Source organism: Monomorium pharaonis, chromosome 4 (assembly GCF_013373865.1).
Source record: "Monomorium pharaonis isolate MP-MQ-018 chromosome 4, ASM1337386v2, whole genome shotgun sequence".
Taxonomy (NCBI): domain Eukaryota; kingdom Metazoa; phylum Arthropoda; class Insecta; order Hymenoptera; family Formicidae; genus Monomorium; species Monomorium pharaonis.
In genome coordinates, this window is record NC_050470.1 from 9992873 (window position 1) to 10016332 (window position 23460).

The 23460-nt window shown below is 38.2% G+C and overlaps 1 protein-coding gene across 1 annotated transcript; it reads left to right on the forward strand.

Moving 5' to 3' along the window:
• Window positions 1–139: 139 nt before the first annotated feature.
• LOC118645189 lies at window positions 140–619 on the forward strand. The gene has a single exon (XM_036285807.1). The coding sequence runs from the start codon at window positions 140–142 to the stop codon at window positions 617–619; it is 480 nt and encodes a 159-aa protein (XP_036141700.1).
• Window positions 620–23460: the final 22841 nt, after the last annotated feature.

A 23460-nucleotide genomic window follows, 5' to 3' on the forward strand; every position in this document is an offset into this window, starting at 1 on the left:
TATTGCTGGAAATGTGGAGAGAAATAGTCAGCGTATCACTTCGTTGGAGCAAAGCTGTGCTACCATTGCGCGTGACGTGGGTGACTTAAAGAGTCATCAGAGATCGTCTGAATTAGACTCGCATAGCCGAACACACAATATGCTTATCATATCTGGCGTGCCATCCACGTTGTCTATTACCCCTTTGACTCTTGTTCGCAATGTGTTTACGAAGCTTGGTATCCCTGAACTGTCGTGCCATATTTTGGAGATTAGGACCATTGCTCGTGAATCAGGTCGCACAGTGTCTCATGATCGTCCTTTGCCGGTCTCAACCTCCGTTTCACTCTTTGTCACTCTAGCTTTTGTTGTTGTTCGTGATATCGTTATCTCGAGGAAGCGTGCGCGTCGTGTGCTAGTGCAAAGTGAGGTTTGCGAGAACGATTCAGGCGGAAATATTTACGTGAATGAGCTGCTTCCCAAAGACATATATGAACTGCTGAAGCAAACAAAGCATACGGCCAAGAAGAAATCATATCATTATGTATGGGTCAGCAGGGGTCGTGTTAACGTCAGACGCTCGGATGGCGAACCTGTGATTCGAGTAGATTCGGTGACTGACCTTGATAAGTTGGCTTGACATACTCTTCCTGTTCCTTCATCGTTTATATTACCTTGGCACCTTTCTTGGTTAGCTTAGCTTAAGGATATTCTTCGCTTGTTCTTATTCGCTCAGAGTTTGCTTGTGTTGCTGATTCTGGGATTACATGGCTCACACCAAAATTGCCTGTTTCATTACATTTGTGGTTAAGCTAGATTCGACCTTACTTTATTAAGTTAGATATGTAATTAGTTATACTTGCTCTTATCAGCACTTGATTGCTTTTAAGTTTTCTTTCCTTCCCTTACCATAATCATCCTGCTCGTATCTGTGTTTGCTCAACTTTTGTATGTAGCTTGTAATCTAGGTTCTATACCTTACATATTAGTTTAAGATATATAAGAAATTATTGCACTACTGCGTTCGATTACACTAAGTCTGCTAACTTTGCTACTTTTGTACTCATCCTACCTTATACTTGCTTATTACATTTTGTCATTTCTACTTTGTTAATTTGACCATTGCACTATTTGTAATGTTAGGCTGCAGTTTCCACTTCTTATCAGCGTTCCGATGGTCTTGAATCTGCTAATTTTTACTTATGTACTTTGTATGGCGCTTGCGATTGTTTCACCTCTTTGCTTGTAGTTTGTGACTGACCTTATTTTATATGCTTAGTTTTGATTATATGTTTATTGTTACTTTCATTGTTGCTTGACTAATTGTAAAATCTATGTTTCTGCTCAATCTTCTTTGCCCTACAGCTATTGCTCGGGCATAATAAACGCAATCAATCAATCAATCAATATCTCTCTCTCTCTCTCTCTCTCTCTCTCTCTCTCTCTCTCTCTCTCTCTCTCTCTCTCTTCTGCAGAAATTCATGCACAAAAAATATGCAATTTTTTGTGTAGTAATTTTTGCATAATTTTTTTCTACGGGAAACTTTTACTTTTTTTGATTAAAAAAAACATGTGTGGTTTTCATGCGATACAAAAGGTTCACACTTAACAAATTAAACTTTTGCCTAAGGATTCTCAAAGTAGAGTTTTTGCCCTTTAACTTAAAAAAAAGTACATGTAATTTGAATGATTTTTTGCAAAGTTACATCACTTTGAAGATTGCCTAAAAATTCGGTCAAAATTTTTGTCTTGTTTCTTTTTGCGCCAGTGAAAAAAAAACACAGTGCAATTTATATCTTAATTTTAAATTATGTCTTAATTTTGGGTTTGTATAATAATATTTTTTTTTAATGTGTTAGTTTAAGATTATTATATTTTATGTACAAGTATAAGCTATACAATGAGAAATATGAGCATATAAAAGTCACATTAAATATCTCCTAATTGCAATAAGATTAGTGTAAGAAAAGAAAATGTATTTTATGTTTAATGTGATATGTTTTTATTTATCAAAAAAATGTTTAATGTAATATATTTTCATTCAATCTTTTTATTAATTATGTTCATTTTGTATGAAAAATAAGAATATGTTAAAAGAAAATGTTGACATAAATTCGAGTTAATATGAAAGTAAATAAAATTATGTTTGTTACATTTATATGCTTCTACCTTTCTAACAATTGCACCATGATAGTATTTCTTTTATCAATTGCAAAATTTCTTTCATTATCTCTTTTGGAAACTTGTATTGTATTGATTCTTTCAATATTAATATCTAATAGTGTTTCGGTCAAGTCATTATTTATAAAACAAAAATTATGTAAAGCACAACATTCCATCACAATATTTGAAGTTTTTTCTATTTTATATACTGTTATATATTTCAGCCTTCGCCATCGACCTTTCAATAAACCAAAACAGTTTTCTATTTTGACTCTTGTTTTGCTATGTATTTTATTATATGTTGCTTGCATATGTGTAATATTTCGATAATCTTTAAAAGGAGGTAGAATCCATTCTTTTATAGGATATATTTTGTCTCCTAATAAATGTTGATTTGATAAAAAGTATGAAAAATACCCATTTGCTTCAATTTTGACATATAAGTTTGAATTAAATCGTTAAAACTTTGCAATCATTAGCTGTTCGAGGATGACCGACATATACATTTGTAAATAGACAATCTGCTGTACATATTCCTTGCATAATTATTGAATGTGTCATATATCTATTTTGATAACACTTTTGATGCATACTTGGTGCTATTACATTTATATGGCAACCATTGATTGCTCCAGTTACACCTTAAATATTACAATAAACCCTACATATTTTATTATCACAATATTTGCAATATTTTATTCTCTTAAATGCAATATTAGTTATACCTGAAAAAACTTCAATATTTCTAAATTTTTCTTGTATTTTTATTCGTTGGTTAACAGGAGGCCATTGTATTAATATTGGTACTAATCTTAAAATACATTTTATCCAAATATTAATGCAATTCGAAATTCGGTGGATGTTGCTACATCAAATTTGTCTCCAATTTGTGCCATTGATATTTGACTTGACAAATAATATAAGGCTATTTGTTGAATTTTATGTGGTTGTACAGAATCTAATCCTCCAGTAAATTGCTAAAGTTATCGGTTTGTTTTTTATTCCTGCACTGCTGCACTTGTGCAATAAATTAGAATAAGAAATAATATATTTGTCTTATTCTAACTTATTGCACCAGTGCAGCAGTGCAGGAATAAAAAACAAACCTTATATTACAATTGTACTCTAAAATATTGATGTTATCAGGTTATATGATTATTTATTTTTGCATTTCTTGTTGTTGTATTATTGCTTTCAGTAAAGATTGAAACGTTAACCGTTTTATTCTAAAATTGAGAAAAAAGTCATGTTCGATGTATAAATCTATCTAAAACTCGGGATATAATCCGGGACGGGTATGATTTTGTCTTTCCTTCAATGACATTAATAAATAAATTTTCCTCTTCTTTGCTTTTTTTGCATAAAAGAATTGCTTATAAATTTCCACTGATGGTATTTCATCATCTTCGTCATCATTAAACACTTCGTTCATTAAAATAGGCAAATATCTTTTAAGACTCAAATTTTGTTATTCTTTATTCTTTCATCATAGTTTTAAATTCGCGCGTAGAGAAAAGAACTAAAACGTTTTAGCGTAATAATTACGGTACATGTTACTAGAGTAAGCTCCGCCTCTACCAATAGCAACCTTCGTACATGTACCAAACGATCACCAAAAATCGTCTATTAGTAATATATTTTGACTTATTCACTAACCAATATGTATGTCATTATGTTCACTGCAATATTGGCAGTATATATGAAATTATTTAGTAGCCAATATTGGTGTCGTTATGGATACTGCAATATCCATAATGGTAGTGCATTAACATTTTATTAATAACCACTATTATTTTTACATTGGACAATATTGGCCAAGACTTTCCTAATATAACCAATATTTAGCCAACGTTGACCAACGTATTGCTCATCCACTGTGCTACTAGGGATGCAAATGGAAAAATAGGACTACAGTGTACAGCTATAAAATCCTGTCAAAAAGTGACAGAAAAAATCCGATTTTATCAGAATAATTTGAATGGATAATTTTAAATGCACATGATCGGATTATTTGTTGAAAAAGTAACAAACAGGTATTTTTTTTGGATATTGCGATCAATATATTTCTGATAATATTTCCAATAAACTGCGAACGGAATTTTTATCCGTTCAATGTAATCTTTTACTTTTGCAATGGACGATCCGATCCTTTTTATCGGAAAAAGACTGGAAATTTTTCTCTGAGTGTACAATGCGGTTTGATAATGATTCAATAGTGGTTCGATAGCTCTATGATATGGTTCGATAGCGGTTCGACTATGGTTCGGCAGTTATATGAAGCAGTTTGATAACGGTTCTTTATCTGTACGATGCGGTTTGATAATAGTTCAATAGATATACAACGCGGTTCGATATCTATACAAAAAGAACAATATGATTAATATGTAAACTGCTTGTAGCGAAATAATATTTATAATGAGTACGACGCAGTCAAATTATTAAATGAAATATGCACTCAGAAAAAAATCCGTTTAAATTTGATTGGAAAATCTATTTAAAAAGTAACGAAAGGATATTACCGATTCCTTTAATCGGAAAAAACCGATGAAAAATAACCGATCGAAAAGTTCCGATTAGAAAATACCCGTTTGTTATTTATTAAACGGATAGTGCGATTTTGTAAATTATAGACATATTAATTATATGTTATAGAAAATCAACAAATATTTAAGTATGTCTTGTTCGGAGATTTTTTCTCTAAAAAGGTCCCCCCCTCTCTCCCACTAAGATAGGTGAAATGCCACTAGTCTTGAAATTGGAAAATAACTTAAAAAAATGTATTACCCAGCAAACATGGTGACGTTGAAAAGTCGTACTGTTTACGTCATGAGTTACGTCATTAATGACCAAGAAAAAACGTCATTAAGACAAATAAATGACGTCGAAATGTCACATCCCAAAGACGTTATTTTACTTTGTCTTAAAAACGTCACTTTTATACCCAAAAAAGACGTCATTATTACGTTATATTGACGTATAATATACGTTGCAGGATAAAATACAGTACTTGCGTATAATACGCTGGTATGTACAGTAAATTGTATAAGTTGCTTTAGAACAAAATAGTTTGATATATTTATTATTTTTATTATTAATAGCAAGATAAACAATGTTTATACAAAATAATTATAAACTCTTACAAACATGACAGATACATATTTTGTTTTATTATATTAATATTTGTTACACATATTATATATATATGTATATTGTACAAAATTTTTTAATATTGAAATTTTTTAACACTTAAAATGAGAAATCTACCATGGTTTATTAATAATCTATGGACTGGAACGTAAAATATACTATAAATAATATTTATTACAATAATGTAAAACTTTAATTATTTTAATTTTATTTTTCTTCTCATAATTTTTTAATAAACAGTAAAGCCAAATAACTCAAAAGAGACGATAGCTCCTAACCTACAGCAACTATTATAAAAACTTCAAATCTTATTGCTCTTTAGAAAATTCTATCAACCATGCACTGAAAAAAAATGTAATATATTTAATAAGATGTTATTGCGGGCTGCCAACTACAGATATACTCAATACAATAATACATGCTATTGCAGTATCAACATTGTACTTGCATTAATAGCAAATATTATTGTATTGAGTATTTTATGTAGTCGGCAACCCGCAATCACATATGTTATTGGCTAGATTACATTTTTTTGTGTGTCAATAAAATTCCCGTTACCCCCCCCCCCCTTCTCTCTCTCTCTCTCTCTCTCTCTCTCTCTCTCTCTCTCTCTTCGATTCCGTCAACCACAACCTTTTTTTAAATAAGTTAGCCAAATTCCGTTTGTCCAATCCAGCCCTACACTGGTTTAAATCCTATCTTACCGGCAGATACCAGAAGGTGCGAGCTGTCGACGGGCCCTCTTCATGGGCTCCCGTTTTAGCGGGCGTCCCCCAGGGCTCCGTCCTCGGCCCGCTTCTTTTTGCCATCTTTATTGACGACATTCAACACATTATCTCCCACTGTCATCACCTACTATATGCAGATGATCTGCAAATATACATGCACTTCCTTCCTCGTGACCTCGATCTCGCTCTCAGTTGCGTCAGGAGTGACATCGCCTTGCTGGAGGGCTGGTCGGCTCGCAATGGCCTCACTCTCAACGCTAATAAAACCAAGGCGCTTCTTATGGGTAGCACTCGGTACGTGAAGGCCATGCGCGGGGATGGTCGCCTCAGTTTGAGCATCAACAGAACTCCGATAAATTTCGTCGATCACGCGACCAATCTAGGTGTACAGATTTCCAGCAATCTCAGTTGGGCCGAGCAGGTCAGAGAGACGTCAAACAAAGTAACCGGAGCTTTATGGCGATTGAAATATCACCAAAACTGCCTCACAACATCAATGCGCACGCGACTTGTGACATCGCTGATCTTCCCGTTGTTTGACTATTGCTCAGCCGTGCTCTCTGACCTGACCGGTCAGCAGCGACTTAAACTGAGGCGACTAATGAACGCCTGCGTTCGTTTCATCCTCAACCTGCGGAGAGATGAACATATCTCTCACCACTATCGGACCTTGGGATGGCTGACCGCGGATGACAGGAGAGCCTATCTCGGCGGTTGTCTACTTTTCTCTGTCCTTCGATCAGGCTGTCCTTCTTACCTTGCGTCCAACTTTCGTCCCTGCATCGCCCCCCGCTCTACATCCCGGATCTCATCATACGATCTCACTATCCCCCAATACAGAACTTCCACCTATCAGCAATCCTTCTGCTACGTTGCTTCCTCTTCCTGGAACTCTCTCCCGATCGCCATCAGGACATCGGATTCATTGTCTTCGTTTCGACGGGGGCTCTTCAGTCATCTGCGGGGGGATGGCGCGTCGGTCCGGCTCTAGTTTGTGTGATCTTCGTCTGACCTTCCGGTCAATCAGCGTCAATCGGAGCACACTTACAACCTGCGAACCCTCTCACTCATACAATCGCTGGACAGTCGGGTCGCGAAATGTCATGCACACTTATGCAATTTCATCTTCCATCAAATCTTATCCCAATTTATATTTTTTATATTACTTTTATATATCGTCTATTATCTTGTCATTAATGCGCGTACGCTAAAACAATTTCACATATTTTTTCCGTTATCTCTGTAATACTCAAAAATGTGTATTATTCTCAATTTAGTTTTGTACATATGATTTTTTCGGCATTTGTAATTACGCATATTTCTATCCTCCTGCGCTGGTACTCTTAATTTTAAACTTTCATATTGTTTTCTTTAATGTATCTTGTATCGTATTATCACTCTTGCGCTCTTCACTGTATTCTCTCTTAACGTTCTTAGAGGGCCTGCCCTAGAACGATATAAACGCTGTTTGTCTGTCTGTCTCTCTCTCTCTCTCTCTCTCTCTCTCTCTCTCTCTCTCTCTCTCTCTCTCTCTCTCTCTCTCTCTCTCTCTCTCTCTCTCTCTCTCTCTCTCTCTTACTATTCTTAATAGCTCTGTTCCCTAGCTTTCACTATGCATGTGCTGATTCGGGCTTCAACTGATTCTTTTGTATTGTTGGTATCTTTATACCGTTGTTGTTCTTTAATTATTATAACTCATGTCTGTACTTATTTTATCTTTTGCCCTTCAGCTTTTGCTTGGGTATAATAAAGTGTATCATCATCATCATCATCATCATCATCATCATCATCATCATCTCTCTCTCTCTCTCTCTCTCTCTCTCTCTCTCTCTCTCTCTCTCTTTCTCTCTCTCTCCCCCCCCTCTCTCTCCCCCTCTCTCTCTCTCTCTCTCCTCTGGTGAGTACAGCGTGCGGACGCACTTTTCTTCGCTCTGTAATTTTTGCGCTTTTACTGCTTGTCTTGCTCTTCGGGGCTTTCTTTTTGCAGTCACACGGTCAAGGGCACACTTTCTTGACACTCTCCTCTTAGGTGAGTGTCCACTCATCTTTATTACACACGCTACATTAAAATTTCTGATTCGGACGCACCGTTATACTTTGGAGAACTTCTTCTGTCCTGTCATCTCCATTGGCTATCTCTTTTCTGCGCACGCGCCACCTCCGCCTGCTGCCTCTCTCTGTGCTTCATCGGGCTACCGGGTCTCTGCCTTGCCTCAGCGGCGTGAGCTCTGCGTGATCTCTGTATCTACTGGGTGTTCAGTTCGAATCTTTATGGTCAACATAATAATAGCATAGTGTTAACAGTGACTGACAGCTTTCGTTTTCTACCTGTGATTGTTACGCTCATCATTCTGAGTGTTAGCTGTGTAATTACTTAGTGGCTCATGCATTTTTGTTAATATACCGGGCGCTTTATATCTGCGTAATTTCTCAGTGTTTCTTCGCTTATTTGTGCGGTTTTCGGGTTTAGTTTTACACACTGTGACTGCTATCTTTCACACTGTCTAGTACAGAGTTTTTGGGGCATATTCAGTGCTTATCGAATTTAACTTATGTCACCCGTGTGCGCTAAGTGTAAGAAGTCGATCGCGACCGCGCTAGTTGAATGTGTATGTAAGAGAACGTTCCATCCTGGCTGTGTTAAATCCTACTCTGTTAATAAGTATGCCGATGCGTGTTGTAAGTCGCTCTCTTCATCTCTGAGCCTTCCTCTTACTCCTGTGGCTGACAACAACACATCTTTTAATTTTAACACTGCCGGTATGTCTGCGTCCGTGAGTGATGACGCTCGATCGCTGCCGCGGTCACAAGTGGCGGCGGAAACCCCCATGTCTCATGCTTCTATCGGAGAGCTATTACTTAAATTGAGTGATCAGCTAAGGGAGTCAGAGGCCAGGTTCACTGTTTTTGCGGACGAGCAGCGACGCACTAATTGTGAACTAAACAATAAATTAAATCAGCTTAACAGCATAGCGAGTAATGTTGAGCGAAACAGTCAGCGGATTGCTGCGTTAGAGCATCAATGTACTGCTCTTGCAGACGAGGTGCGTAGCCTGAAATCTGAACATAGGCCTGCATCCGATCAATCTGATAATTCGCTTATTCTTTCCGGCGTCCCAGCTACAATGCCCATTACCCCAATGGCTTGTGCTCGCAACATGTTCACGGCTCTCGAAATCCCTGAACTGTCGTGCCACATTTTGGATGCAAGAATTATTCGCAAGACTCAATCTGCGATAGCTAGCGATCGACCGTTGCCTATATCTGAAACTGGCTCGATTATTGTTACTTTGACCTCGCGTGCGGCTCGTGATACTGTTATAACTAAAAAGCGTGTGCGACGTGTGCTTCTTCAGAGGGACATTTGTGGTGGCGACTCCGTTCGTGTTGTTTACGTCAATGAGCTTCTCCCTAAAAATACATATGAGCTACTCAAGACTATTAAAAGCATTGCCAAGGAAAAATCTTACAAGTATGTTTGGGACGGCCATATTTGCGTTAGGCGCTCTGACGGTGAGCCGATTGTTCATATCGACTCGGAAACGGATTTGGATAGGCTCATTTGACGTGCACATCCTGTTCGCTCTTTGGCACCTGTCTTGCGTGGCGGAATGGATCCCAAGCATCAGTTACGCATTGCTCAATTTAATGCAAACTCCCTTCGAGGCCATATTGAGTTTATTCGATTGCATTTCAGTAGTAACTTTTATCATCTTATCTCAGTCTCTGAAACTTGGCTCAACGCGAGCATTTCTGACGATCTTGTTGCCATCGATGATTACTTCCTTATTCGCAATGATCGTATTGGCCGAATGGGTGGCGGTGTTGCTTGCTATGTACATAAATCGCTTGGAGCCTCCATTGTTGCCATGTCTGACAGCGGTCATGTAAATGATCCGGAGTATCTAATTATTGATATTCGCTTACCACATAATGATTCCGTCTTGTTCGCATCCATTTACAGGAGACCCAAAGGCTGCTTCCTTCATGACTTTGTTACATCGCTCACTAGCTTCTCTCATCTGTATAAAAATATTATTATAGGAGGCGACCTTAATTGTAACCTATTGACCAACCAAGTAGAAGCATCTTATCTACGCGATCTTATGTATAGCTTGTCTCTTCATATTGTTCACTCTGATGCCACTTTTCACACGGCCACTTCCGACTCGTGGCTTGATGTCTTGATTGTTAATGACCAAGATAAAATATCATCTTTTTCTAAATCATTATGTCCTTTCATTGCGGGCCATGACCTTCTTTCTCTCTCGTTCTCTATTAAGACTTTTATCAGCACCGAGCGCTCCATTCTGCGGCGCTGTTATAGACGCATTGACAATTCTGAGTTCCTCGAGCTCCTTAATGTTAACGTCGAGAAAGTTTCTGCCACATGTAATATTTTGTCCGACAGTGCCATTGTTAATGAATCATGCGAAACGCTTTCTAGCGCACTTTGCAATGCGCTCGACGTATGTGCACCCGTCCGCGCTTTCGTGATCAGGAGGCCACCAGCACGATGGCTGACTGATGACTTGAAGTGTCGTCTTCGTGCTCGCAACAGTATGTATAAGCAAGCTAAGAGTTCAGGTAGTCTGCTCGGTTACTTGAGATACAGACATTTTAGAAATCAGCTAAACTCCGACATTAAACGTGCAAAGAGTGAATTCCTTGCTGACTCTCTCGATAATATTGTTGATCCGGCCAAGTTGTGGAGAGAGCTTGCCCGTCTTGGTCTTGTAAAGTCTACTTTGGTTTCCCCTCTTCATTTCTTTACCTTATCCCAGTTAAATTCGTACTATGTCTCAGTCTCTTTCGATCTGCCATTGAGTCATTCTGACCTCAGCTCAACCATTTCATCCTTAACCTGTCCACCTACACGCCCAGAGTTTTCGTTTTCTCCTATCACTTCTAGTATGATTTACAGGCTCATAGTTGCCAGCCCTCTTCACTCTTACGCTTCTGGTGTTGACGGCATTCCTCTTTTTATACTACGCATTGCTTGGCCGTGCATTTCGTCTTGGCTTACTGAGCTTTTCAACAAATCATTGAATTTCTCTTCTTTTCCAGCTGCTTGGAAGCGCGCTCTTATTCGTCTGCTTTCTAAAATCAGCAAACCGACGTCCCCATCTGACACTCGACCGATAGCCAATCTGCCAGCGATGTCCAAACTCCTTGAAAGAATCGTGGCTGATCAAATGGTGGATTATTTAAACGAATATAATCTTTTTGATCCAAGGCAATCGGCATACCGCTCTAGCTATAATACACAGTCTGCTCTATTGCGTGTTTGCAATGATATCAAGGAGGGAATAGACGCTGGACTTGTTACCATCATGGTACTTTTTGATTTCAGTAAAGCATTTGACACCGTTCCGCATCTTCTACTTCTCACCAAGCTTAAAAAATACGGTTTTTCCGATGCCGTGATCATGTGGTTTTACTCATACCTTACTGGCCGTTCCCAAGCAGTAATTGATGATGTTGGAATCTGCTCAGAATGGCTTCCCACTTCCTTGGGAGTTCCTCAGGGTTCTGTGTTGGGTCCCTTATTGTTCTCCCTTTTTATCAATGACATTAGCAATGCTTTGTCCTTCTCAAGCCATATGCTCTTCGCTGACGACTTGCAGATATATCTTTCCTGCTCTCCTAAAGATATTCTGCGTGGCCTTGAATTAATATCAAGGGACGCTGAGGCTATATCTGAATATGCTGTAGCAAATGGCCTTAAATTAAATCTCACCAAGTCCAAGTCGATCATCTTTGCTAGCCATGCTTACTCCAACTATATTGATACTTCCCTTCTTCCTCCAATTACTGTCGACTCTACACCTTTGAGTTTTGTTAGTGAAGTGAAGAATCTGGGCGTAATTTTTTCCTCTAACATGTCATGGAGTAAGCATGTCAGACGAGTGTCTAGGAATGTTCATTTTGCCTTAAATAAGTTAAAGTTCAACAGGAACTCTCTCTCAACTGAGCTTCGAATTAAACTAGTGAGCACTCTGATACTGCCTCACATCGATTATTGCTGTTTGGTCTACCATGGACTTGGAAATGATTTAAATATCAAGTTACAAAGACTTGTGAATTGCTGCATTAGGTTCATCTTTAGTTTGAGGCGAGATGAACATATCACACCATTTAGACGTCGACTTGAGTGGCTTTCCGTCGAAAATAGGAGGCTGTTCTTCCTTGGTTGCCTAATCTACCGCATTCTCAATCATCAGTCCCCCTCATATCTCAGTGAACTCTTCATTCCTCTTGATCCTTCATTAAGAAGATCTAATCGCACAATGACATCATCACATATTTTTCATATTCCTAGTCATAGAACTACTTCATATCGTAATTCCTTTCATTTATCGGCGATTTATTTCTGGCATTCACTTCCAGACAACATTGTTTCTGCTCCCTCACTTGCATCTTTCAAGACTCTCCTGCGATCACTTCTTCTAGTATCGGAGTTAGCATGATCTCTGCTGCACCACTGAAGCACGCCTGTTCACGCCTGTTAACCGTTATTTTTATTTTCATTTTTATTTTCTATTTTATTTTTATTTTTACTTTTATTTCTAAACTTATTTGTACTTAATTTTACTTTTTTCTTCTATTCTCTGCTTACTCTTGATTCTTAGTCTTGCTTTGACTCGTCCTTCATTGCGTTATATAGTTTTAGTTTATATTAGTTTTAGTTAGGTTAGGTTAGATTAGATTAAGTTAACCTACCTTGTATTCTTATGTTGCGTTTATTACTCTGCGTTTTATCTAACTTTTGTTCTTGATATTTTTACTTTACTCCATGTAACTTATACTTTGCCCTTTAGCTTATGCTTGGGCATAATAAATATATCTATCTATCTATCTATCTCTCCCTCTCTCTCTCTCTCTCTCTCCCTCCCAGTCTCTCTACCGTGATGGACGTGTCAAAGATCGCTCCGCAAATGCAGTTAATTTAAAGTGATTAAGAAGTAAAAGAAAATTATAAAAAGGTGTCGTGGCTGTAAGAATACGCGTAAGGACCAAATAGGACCAAAGCGAGAGTGCGTGGATCTATGCGGAAAATCAGTATATTTTCCATGCGGGTCATACATGTCGCGACAGGTAGACATTTATAGTGACGTGTATATTAATTAAAGCTACGTACGTGAGTGGGCGCCCGTATCGATAGGATCGGCATCAGCCGATACCTACTAATATGGTCGATGAATATGCCGAATATAGATGTGCCGCATGTAAGAAGGAAATAAAAAGTCAGGTTGTGACATGTAAGTCATGTGTCAAACTTTTCTTCCATCCTGGATGTGCAAGTAAACATAAGGTGTATGACAGAAATCGAGAATATGTGTCTTGTCCTGGCCCATATGAGAAGTTCACAGTAGAAGATATAGATGTGAAAAAAACACCAATACAGACGGGAAGCGGAAGAGAAAGACTAAGTTCTACGGGATCGACGGGAAGTGGCGGAAGCAAAGCGATAGGAGTCAACGTGGGCATGGATACGAAAATTGATTGACTAGTAAGAACTATGAGAGAGATGAAAGATGAAATGGCATGCAAACGAGAAATAAAAATGCTGATTAAGGAAACAGTGCAAGAGGAAATAAAAGCTATTAAACAAGAAATGGAAGACCTACAAAAAATAATATGAGGAGGAATGCAGGCGTCAGCGGAAAATGTGCGCGGCAGTTACAGTGAGGCAATAAAGAAAAAGAAGGAAAACATCATAATCATTAAACCGAAGACTCAGCAAGAAAGTGAGACCACTAAAAAAATATTAAAAGAAAAAGTTGATATTAAGAATATGCCAATGGGGATAACAAAGGTACGAAAAGGAAGAGAAGGAACAGTAAATAGGATGTGAGACCGGAGAAGAAATAGATAAATTAAAAGATGTAGTACAGTCTAAACTAGGTGACAATTATAATGTTACAGAATCACTACAAAAGAAGCCGAAAATAAAAATTGTTAATATTAGCGAGGAAGAAATAGAGTTGGATGACGATGAGCTAATAGATACAATAAAGAAACAGAATAGTATTGGTGAATCTCGTATAAGCATAGTTAAGAAAACCCCGAAAAGAAAAAATATGGATGATAGTCAATCTAGAAGGACCAAAAATGCAAAAAATTTTTTAAAGTTTATTTGTTCATAAAAATATTTGCTTCAAAATACAAGTTATGTAGCTTATACGTACAAATGAATGGTGTTCCCGGGTTCGAAACAAATTGAGGAATAAGATTATAATCGTCAAATTACGATTACAAGCCGTACAAAAAAGATATTTAAAAAATAAAAGCGCTTAGATAAATAAAATTTTTGATTACATAAATATGTTTTTTTACGGCTTGTAAACGTAATTTGACAAATATAGTCTTATTCCTTCTATTCCAAACTGCGAGACACTATTTATTTGTAAGTATAAGCTATATAACTTGTATTTTAAAGCAAATTTTTTCATGAACAAGGATAAATAATGACTCTGCATTATCGACCTCAATCAAGTTTGATGGGCAGTTTAGCATCCTCTTAAGATGTAATATGAAAGAAATATATTAAACTTAGGCCCGGTTCCACTAGAGCACTAGAAAGGTAGGTATTCTCACGTCCGCCATTTTTCTTCAAACTAGCAAGTAACTAGCATAATGTTTTACATATACAATACATCGCAATAACCTTTACAGTCTCAAAATCATAAATATCGTGTCTTCGTTTCATTGTCACATAAAGTTTGGTGTTTCCAAAGATTATTGACGTATATATATACAAAACATACCTAATTTTTCATGCTAGTTAGAAGAAAAATGGCGGACGTGAGAATACTCACTTTTATAGTGCCTTAGTTCCACAACTCACGGTTAAATTAACCGGCCGGTTATTTTATTGGAATTGACCAATCGCATTTGTTAATTTTGCTTAACGACAAATACGATTGGTCAATTCCAATAGAATAATCGGTCCGTTAAAGCAACCGTGAGTTGTGGAATTGGGCCTTAATCTTCTGTATTGTTATTTCGTGTAAAATTAACCTGTATTTTCAGTGTTTTGTTGCAAAGCTTGTATTTGGTCATATAAATACCAGTATTTTATCGAAATGTCATTGAAATAGTCGAAATTTTATCGACAAATCATTAAAATTTTATCGACAAATTTTCGAAATGGGATCGACATAATCAAAATTTTATCGACAAGTTATCAAAACCCAGATAGCACACGGACGTCCTTAAGACGTCCTCAGAACGTCCAGGACGGACTTCGTGGATATCCTGAGGACGTCCTGATTTTATCCCGAGACGTCCTCAGGACATCCTGAGGACAGTCCATCTGACATCCTGAGGATACCATAGGATTTCCTCAGGACATCCTCAGGAATAGGAAACAATGACCACTTTTTGTCAAATTTTTAAAATTTTTTTTTAGGATTTTTGATAAATGTATCGATTTTTTATAAAAATTGAAACGTTTCTCAGAAAAATTTTAAAAATAAAAAATTTCAATTAATTAAAAAATTTTTTAAATATTTCTACGTATTTTAACAGTTTTTGAGAATTGAAAAAAAACTTTAACAAAAAATTAAAAGTTTAAATTATTTCTACGATAATTTTGTAAGAAGAAGAGGACTATACATGTTTCAGCGACAGTTGTACCTGTTAAAGCATGTTTAATCTCTACCCGAAAAAACGGTCACCCATTCAAGTATCAACCATCGCTGACGTTGCTTGACTTCGAAGACCATACGCATCCTAACGCTTCGTGATGATCCACGAGTACTTCTTGTTTATGCATATATATTTGTTATAGATCATTACAATAGATGTTGTCAGAAGGATGAAACATATATAGTTAACTTATATTTTTATAAATAAATATAAAGTTTTACAGTTTTTAAAAATCATTTTTACATATGCGCGCGAAATAGCATGTGGAATAACTTATTAAAAAAACTGTTTTTGCGCCGTTTGTATAAAATAAAATAAACAAATCATTTAATGTCATTTTTTATAATTTTTTAGTATTGTTAATATGCCATATTGTTTTAATAAGTGTAGACATTCAATCTGACTTTGAAGTCAACATTTTTACACATTTGATTTTGCAATACATTCTAGAAATACGTACGATATTCAAAAATTTCTTACTTGCTATATTAATTTACCCGTTTTTTTCAAAAATTACTATACGTCCAAGAAGTTCCTAAATACTATTTTAGAATGTCCTGAGGACTTTTGTAGGATGTCCTGAGGACTCTCTTTGGACGTCCTAAGGACTGTCTCAGAATGTCCTGAGGATTGTTTTAGAATATCCTGAAGATTGTCTTAGAATGTCCTGAGGACTCTCAGAATATCATATTCTTAGAACATTTTGTGCTATCTAAAATGTCTGGTATTTATACAGTCATTATATTTAAGTTCTTCTTCAGACATTTTGTAACTAATGAAACTCTTTATACAATATTTTAAAAATAACGTTTTCAGCTAGAATACATATATCCTCAGGACATCCCAAGGATGTTTTCAAGACATAAATAAAATTTTAATTTATATTAATATTATTATACAATCTAACATTTTAAACTTACTTTAAAAGTCAAATTTATACATAAAACATTTATATAAAATATTTACAATAATACAACTATTATATCCTGACAAGATCCCAGGACATCCCGGGACATATTTAAGATGATCCTGAGGACGTTCTGTGCTATCTGGTAATTTTATCGACAGATCATCGATATATGATCGACACGATCGAAATTTTATCAAAAAGTTAGCGGAAACTTACATATAAATAGTTAATCAAAATAGCATCGAATCAATAACGAATTGATGAAATTTCGATGTTTTAGAAAAAAATGTCAAACTACTTATTTAACGTCCTAATACCAAATACTTATTGTAAATAATGTGTATCTTTAGAAACTCTTATATTAAAAAACTCATCAAAATGCAGTGTCATTTCGAGCGCTATTTCGATTCGATGAAATATCGATGACTTTGACGTCGATCGACATCAAATTGATGACTCATTTCTTACTGCGACGTTTTTTTTTAATTTTTTTAAATTTTTTGAAATTGTTTATTTTAATCTAAAAATAGAAAAAAATATTTTTAATTATTTTTTCATATTTTTGACACTAAAAATATTTTCTTTTTCTACTATTTGCCTTAAAATTGTACGTTCCCAACAAACACAGAATATAGACGCAACATTGCACAGAAGTAACATGTGAGATAACAGATGTTACCTTACAATCATGTTAATGCAATCTAGATTGTTATCCGAGTACAATATAACAATATATTTGTTTACGTTTATACATCCGTGATTCCCCTCTCCCCTCCTCCGGCTGCGTTGCCTTCTCCAACAACCTGGCGAGCTGCGAGCCGGGGAGAGGGGGGAGAATTTTCGGCTACCGCGAGAAGCAGGAAACGCGAGCATGACTACTTCACGTACGCGCTTGCTACGAGTAAGTCGAGTTGACACCGAATAACTGTACGGCACTCCGGCAGTTACTTCGATCACTTAATCTCTGTTACGTGTCAGTAATTCAATTGCATGTGCGCTTGCACGCTTACGGCTGATGCGCTGTGATTAACGTAATAAAGTGCTTTCTTTGCGTACCAATTGTGTAAGTTTCATACAGTTCGCTCTACGTTCCTCGCGAAAGGACTCCAAGGCTCACGAAGGCGAGCCCGAGCTGAGTAACGAACAATATTAATTTTTTTTTTTTTTGTTATTTACTCGCAATATTGATCCAGACCATCCACCAAGCCCAAAGAACTCGACAGGTACGTTGGCGAATCTTTCATCGGATTCTTTCGTTTTTTTTGCGTTCTCTTTTGGCTATTGTCTTATCGCTGTGTCTTGCTGCATGAAACACAAAATCTATTTTATCCGAGGCAATCCTTAATTTTCATTTTTTCATTAAATATTGTACTAAATTTTCAATTTGGCTGTAGATAATATTGTACAGCTATATTTTGTAATTATTTTCAATAATATGTAACCCAGCAAACACACTTTTATAACTATGCTATCAAGAGGCACGGTAGTGCCTCGCGCCAAGTGTACGCGCAGCGAGGCACCACCGTGCTTCTTATACTCAAGACGTCGTTTGCGAGAAGACCGTAATTATCGGATCTCAATAACGACTGAATTGAATGATTTCTAAATAGACTTAATGGATAGCTTACATCCGATTTATATAATAAAAGTGTTTTTATTTTTCCGCTGTATGACTTACGAGCGGAGATATCGCGATTAGAATTTTTCGCTCAAGAGTAAATTTGGGAGCGTCCCAGATGCGCACATCAATAAACGGACACAGCAGGCTGAATGAAACGGACACAGACCAAATGCGCACAAACCAAATGCGCACGGACCAAATGCGCACGGATCAGATGCACACGGACCAAATGCGCACGGACCAAATACGCACAGACCAAACGGACACAGTAACCTACAAACTTACCACATGGGTTGCGACTTTTCGGGCACCTCTACCGGGGTGGGTGCGAGAAGGGAGGGGGCAAAACCCCCTTGCACCCCTTGTGTGCGCGCGCGCGCACGCGCGTGTGTGTGTGTGTGTCTGTGTGTGTTTGTGTGTGTGTGTGCAAAGCATTCTCTGCACCACATAGGTTTGCGACTGTGCGTATTTGGTCCGTGCGCATTTGGTCCGTGTGCATCTGGTCCGTGCGCATTTGGTCTGTGCGCATTTGATCTGTGTCCGTTTTACTCAGCCTGTTGTGTCCGTTTATTACTGTGCGCATCTGGGACTCACTCGCTTTTCCAGGTAATAGCCATAATTTTTTGCGTTTTGGATTCTCAAAATAAATCCATTTTTCATCATCCGATGAAGAAATGATTTTCTTTCGTGTCTCCGAAGCATTTCACATGTCACTTTGCGGTTTTCCATTTGACGCTCATTCAGCTCGTGTGACACCCATTTTCCAACTTTCTGGATCTTTTGCATGGCTTTCAAGCGCTTGGAAATAGCTACACAAGAAACATTTAATTGCTCTGCCAATATTTCTTGAGTTTGCGTAGCGTCCTCATCTAATAATGCTTGCAATTCGGTGTCTTCAAACTTTTTCGGTCGATTTTCACGTTCTTTGTCACTGACATCAAAATCACCACTTCTGAATCGTTTAAACCATTGTTCGCAAGTGTCGACAGATAAAGTTTGTGCACCTATGTTTCCACAAGTATTCGATGTGCTTCCGCTGCTTTTTTCTTCTGATTGAATAAGAAAATCAGCACGTGCTGCAAATGCTCTTTGTTCTGCTCAAAACTCGATATGTTTACCACCGAAAAAAAAATGCGGATCAACTTCCGAATAGGTCGGACCCCCGATTTATTTGAAACTTCGTATTCTTATGTATTTTGACTCGCTGATTACGAATATGATAGTGAAAATTGGCGCAAATTTTTTAGTGCTAAAAAAAGCTCACTAAGCTAAAGATGGCCTTGAAAAGAGAAAGAGGCCGACTACTCCTAGTTTATTTTTATACTCTCACCCACAGGTGGCGGAATGTTACTAGGTAGAAGTAGTCGGCCCCCCCCCCCCTCCGCGGGGGCTTCGCCCCTGCTCCGGGTAGGGGCCTCAGATGGCTGAAAGTGGGAGTTAGTCGGAGTAGGGATGGTTACAAATCCTCCCAAAAGTCGCAAACCCATGTGGTACAGTACAAGCGTGGACGTTGTTTCACTCTGTAAGCAGGGGGGGGGGGTGGACCTCGCTAAGCGTGGACGTTGTTTCGCTCTGTAAGCAGGGGGGGGGGGTGGACCTCGCTAAGCGTGGACGTTGTTTCGCTCTGTAAGTAGGGGAGGAGGTATGGGTGGACCTCGCTAAGCGTGGACGTTGTTTCGCTCTGTAAGCAGGGGGGGGGTGTGGGTAGACCTCGCTAAGCGTGGACGTTGTTTCGCTCTATAAGCAGGGGGGAGTGTGGATGGACCTCGCTACGCGTGAAAAGTCACAAACCCATGTAGTACAATACAAGAGTGGACGTCCAGTATTAACTCTTCCAGTATTAACAAATAAAATTAACTAATAAAACTCGAATTGTGTTAGATGAGTTATATGAGGTTTTGAACATTTAACGTCGTTTTTCTCAAAAACTATTGTCTTTACGGCAAAAATTAATAGAACAAAAAATGTGTATTTTGATGAGATCTACAACTTTTATTTCAAGTATTTTTCAAAATTCTCATTATTTACAGAAATAAATGAAAAAAACCATTTTTATGGTTTTTTCATGATTTTCGCCATGAAAATCAAATTTGCGCCAATTTTCACTATTAGTTATATATATATTAGTAGTAAAGGTAGGCCGGTTCTAACCCGGGAGCTCCGAGGGGGGTGCGGGGGTGCGGGGGATTTCTTGCTGGTAAAGGGGAGGGGGAGGCGTCATTTTCTCCCCACCAACGTGACGCCCCCCCTCCTCCTTTAACAGCAAAAGACCCCCGCACCCCCCTCGGAGCTCAGGAGTTTTTGAACCAATACCCCCCGATTTTTTTCACGTACTCCATATGTCACTGTATATGTATTTTTCGTTGGTGATGCGAAGTGTGCCCATCCATCAGGCGACTCGCCACTTTCACTAACACAGTTGATAAGGCGAAGGACCATGTGATGAATAAAAGTACCTCACCTTCGAAGTCAGAATCATTCATGTCGTAATTGTTTCCCCGCAATCGATAAATTGTTATATTTGTGAAAAAATTTTTTCAAGATCTAACGCAAGACCTCGATATTTATCAGTTTTTTACAAATATAACAATTTATCGATTAGGAGAAAACAGTTACGACATGAATGATTCGGACTTCGAAGGCGAAGTGCAGTCATCCACCATGCGACCGATCGCATGTATTATTTTCACACGCGTAAAAAACTGAATTCGCGGAAACGCCTGTCTCAACGCGGATATGCCCGCCCGCGGAAAATGTCCATCTCGACGGGTGGACGACTCGAGACTGACTGACTGACAATGAGTAAGTACACCTTTCTTATGTGCGAGATGCTGCGTACGTAGCGGAATCTTTCATCAGTCGGAAGTTATTATTTAGACGTTAGATAAGATAGCGCCAACGCTTCGATCGATACAACTTGTAAATAAGGGATGCGGTCCAGCGTTTTCTCGCGCGCTCTTACTCTCATTCACCGCATATATATTTTTGCACGTTTTTACTCACACCAAGCTCATGATATTAATAAGGGAAGACGCAGGGAGGGGAAGTCATGGGAATAATCACACTCTTTGCTATCAGTGATAGACAAAATGTGTCGCCACAACGGTTAAAATTTTGTAAATAAAAACGTCGTAATTTTCTCTGTTGGCACCGACTTATGAGAGGAACAATGCGCGTAGTCGCGGAAGAAGATACCTTTGAAACCTACCGAAGACAAAATATACAAAAAATCTGAGAAGTGGTGTATGAATCAAAATAAGAAACGTTTGTCACACTGACTGACGTTTTAACTGAATTGTAAATAAGGGATGCGATTCGTGGAAGGGATGCGATTCGTGGAAGGGATGCGATTTGCAGTTAAAAAAACAAAATAACAAATGCTTTGGTTGAGACAAAGGGAATAAAAGATGAAATATAAAGAGTAGATGTGGGGAGGGGAAATCGTTGGAAAAAAGATCTTTGAAATTCTCCGCTATCAGCGATAGACGAAATGTATTGTTCAAAATTTGTAAACAACAATGTTATAATTTTTTGTCGGCTGCTAACTTATGAGACGCGTAGTCATGGGAGAAGATACTCTTGAAATTCATCGAAGACAAAATAATGTGAAAACTTGAGAAGTGGTATAGGATGGAGAAATAAAAGACGTTTGTCGCACCGACACCTCAATCGCTACGAGGTTCGCAATGCGATTCGCGGTTTAGCACTGATATCCAGCTGTTCGCAGAATTAGGAGCTTTCTTTGAAATTATATATAAACAAAAATGGCGATGCCTATGTTCTGGTTGAGACAAAGGAAGACAAAGGGTTATAGGAAGTATATAAATGGTCAGAAAATGCACGATCGCACAGTCGACTTGAAGTTCAAGATGTGAGAAGTTCATGTGAGCGAATCAGTGTGACGTGAAAAAATGACTTCGAATAAAGTGATGGTGGAACTTGTAGACATTGCGGACGATGATGTCGAAGTGATAGACATTGCGGACGATGATGTCGAAGTGATAGACATTGCGGACGATGATGATGTCGAAATGATAGACATTGCAGACGATGAAAACGAAGTGATAGATATTGTGGATGGTGCAAATAATGTGATAAACATTGCGGATAATCATCCGGAAAACTTTAATGTTGTGGACAATATACAACAAATGGACGATGCCCAGATAATAGACGTTGTGAATGACATTAATTTTGAGGATATAATGGATGAAGAGAGCGTAGCATCGGAAGATAGTAACTACATTAGTGATGATTGCAGTGAGGACAGCGAGAATTATATCGATGTCGTTGAGAAACATTTGACACCTGCGGAAGTGCGTGCCATAACCGCAAGATCGAAACATTGCGGTATATACTTTTATTACACCACGGGTGGTACATATTCAGTATGTGCCGAATGCATTATGCAAATAGCAGACACCGATTTCGGAATAATGCATGCTTTTAGTAAACATATTACTAATGCGTTCGGTAGGCTGGATGGAAAATATTGCTCAAATTGTAGACAGCCCATGTTTGTAATGATTCCCAGTAACTTGTGTCCGGTTTGCACAGTGTAAAGACTTATTAATAATTATTGAAAAATAGTATTAAAAATGGAACATTTTGAGCGCGAGCTGTTGGACCAAATTGACAGGGTCGCTACCTTGGGCGAGTGTTTCGAGTGGTTGCAGTGGTGTGACGAGTGTATCGAACGACTCGAGGAACATAGCCGCGTCAAGCGCCCTCGACTCAACGTTGGACAAAGACAATCTTTGGTGGCGAGAATCGCGCGACTCGCGGGTGAAAAGACGCGACTGCAAAGACGTTTCGTGCACGTCGGTGGTAATTACGCGAGTGACTCGTGCGACAACGCGGACAGACTCGTGTGGCGAGAAATTGACACCGCGTTTGAGAATCGCGTTCTGACAGGAGCGGTTATCAATGGGAACTACATTGAACCGCGAAAGTTTTTAGAAGACGCTGGTGGTATAGTACTCGAGCGAGTGCGGGACGCTATCGAAAGACACAATTCTGTGAAAGTGAATACCGCATTCAATGGCGTATTTGTAACGGGCGACAAACGCGCCAATAAAAGTATTACCACGAAAAACAGTGATCTCTTTAGAACATCAGACTTGGATGAGTGGTACGAGCGGTGCGTTATCGAGCCCACGCTAGCATCGCTCGAGGAATTCCAAGAACGCGATAGTGGGTGGGCATTGTCGCGTATACAGAATTTGACTGTAAATGTGAATAAGTACAATTCTATGCGC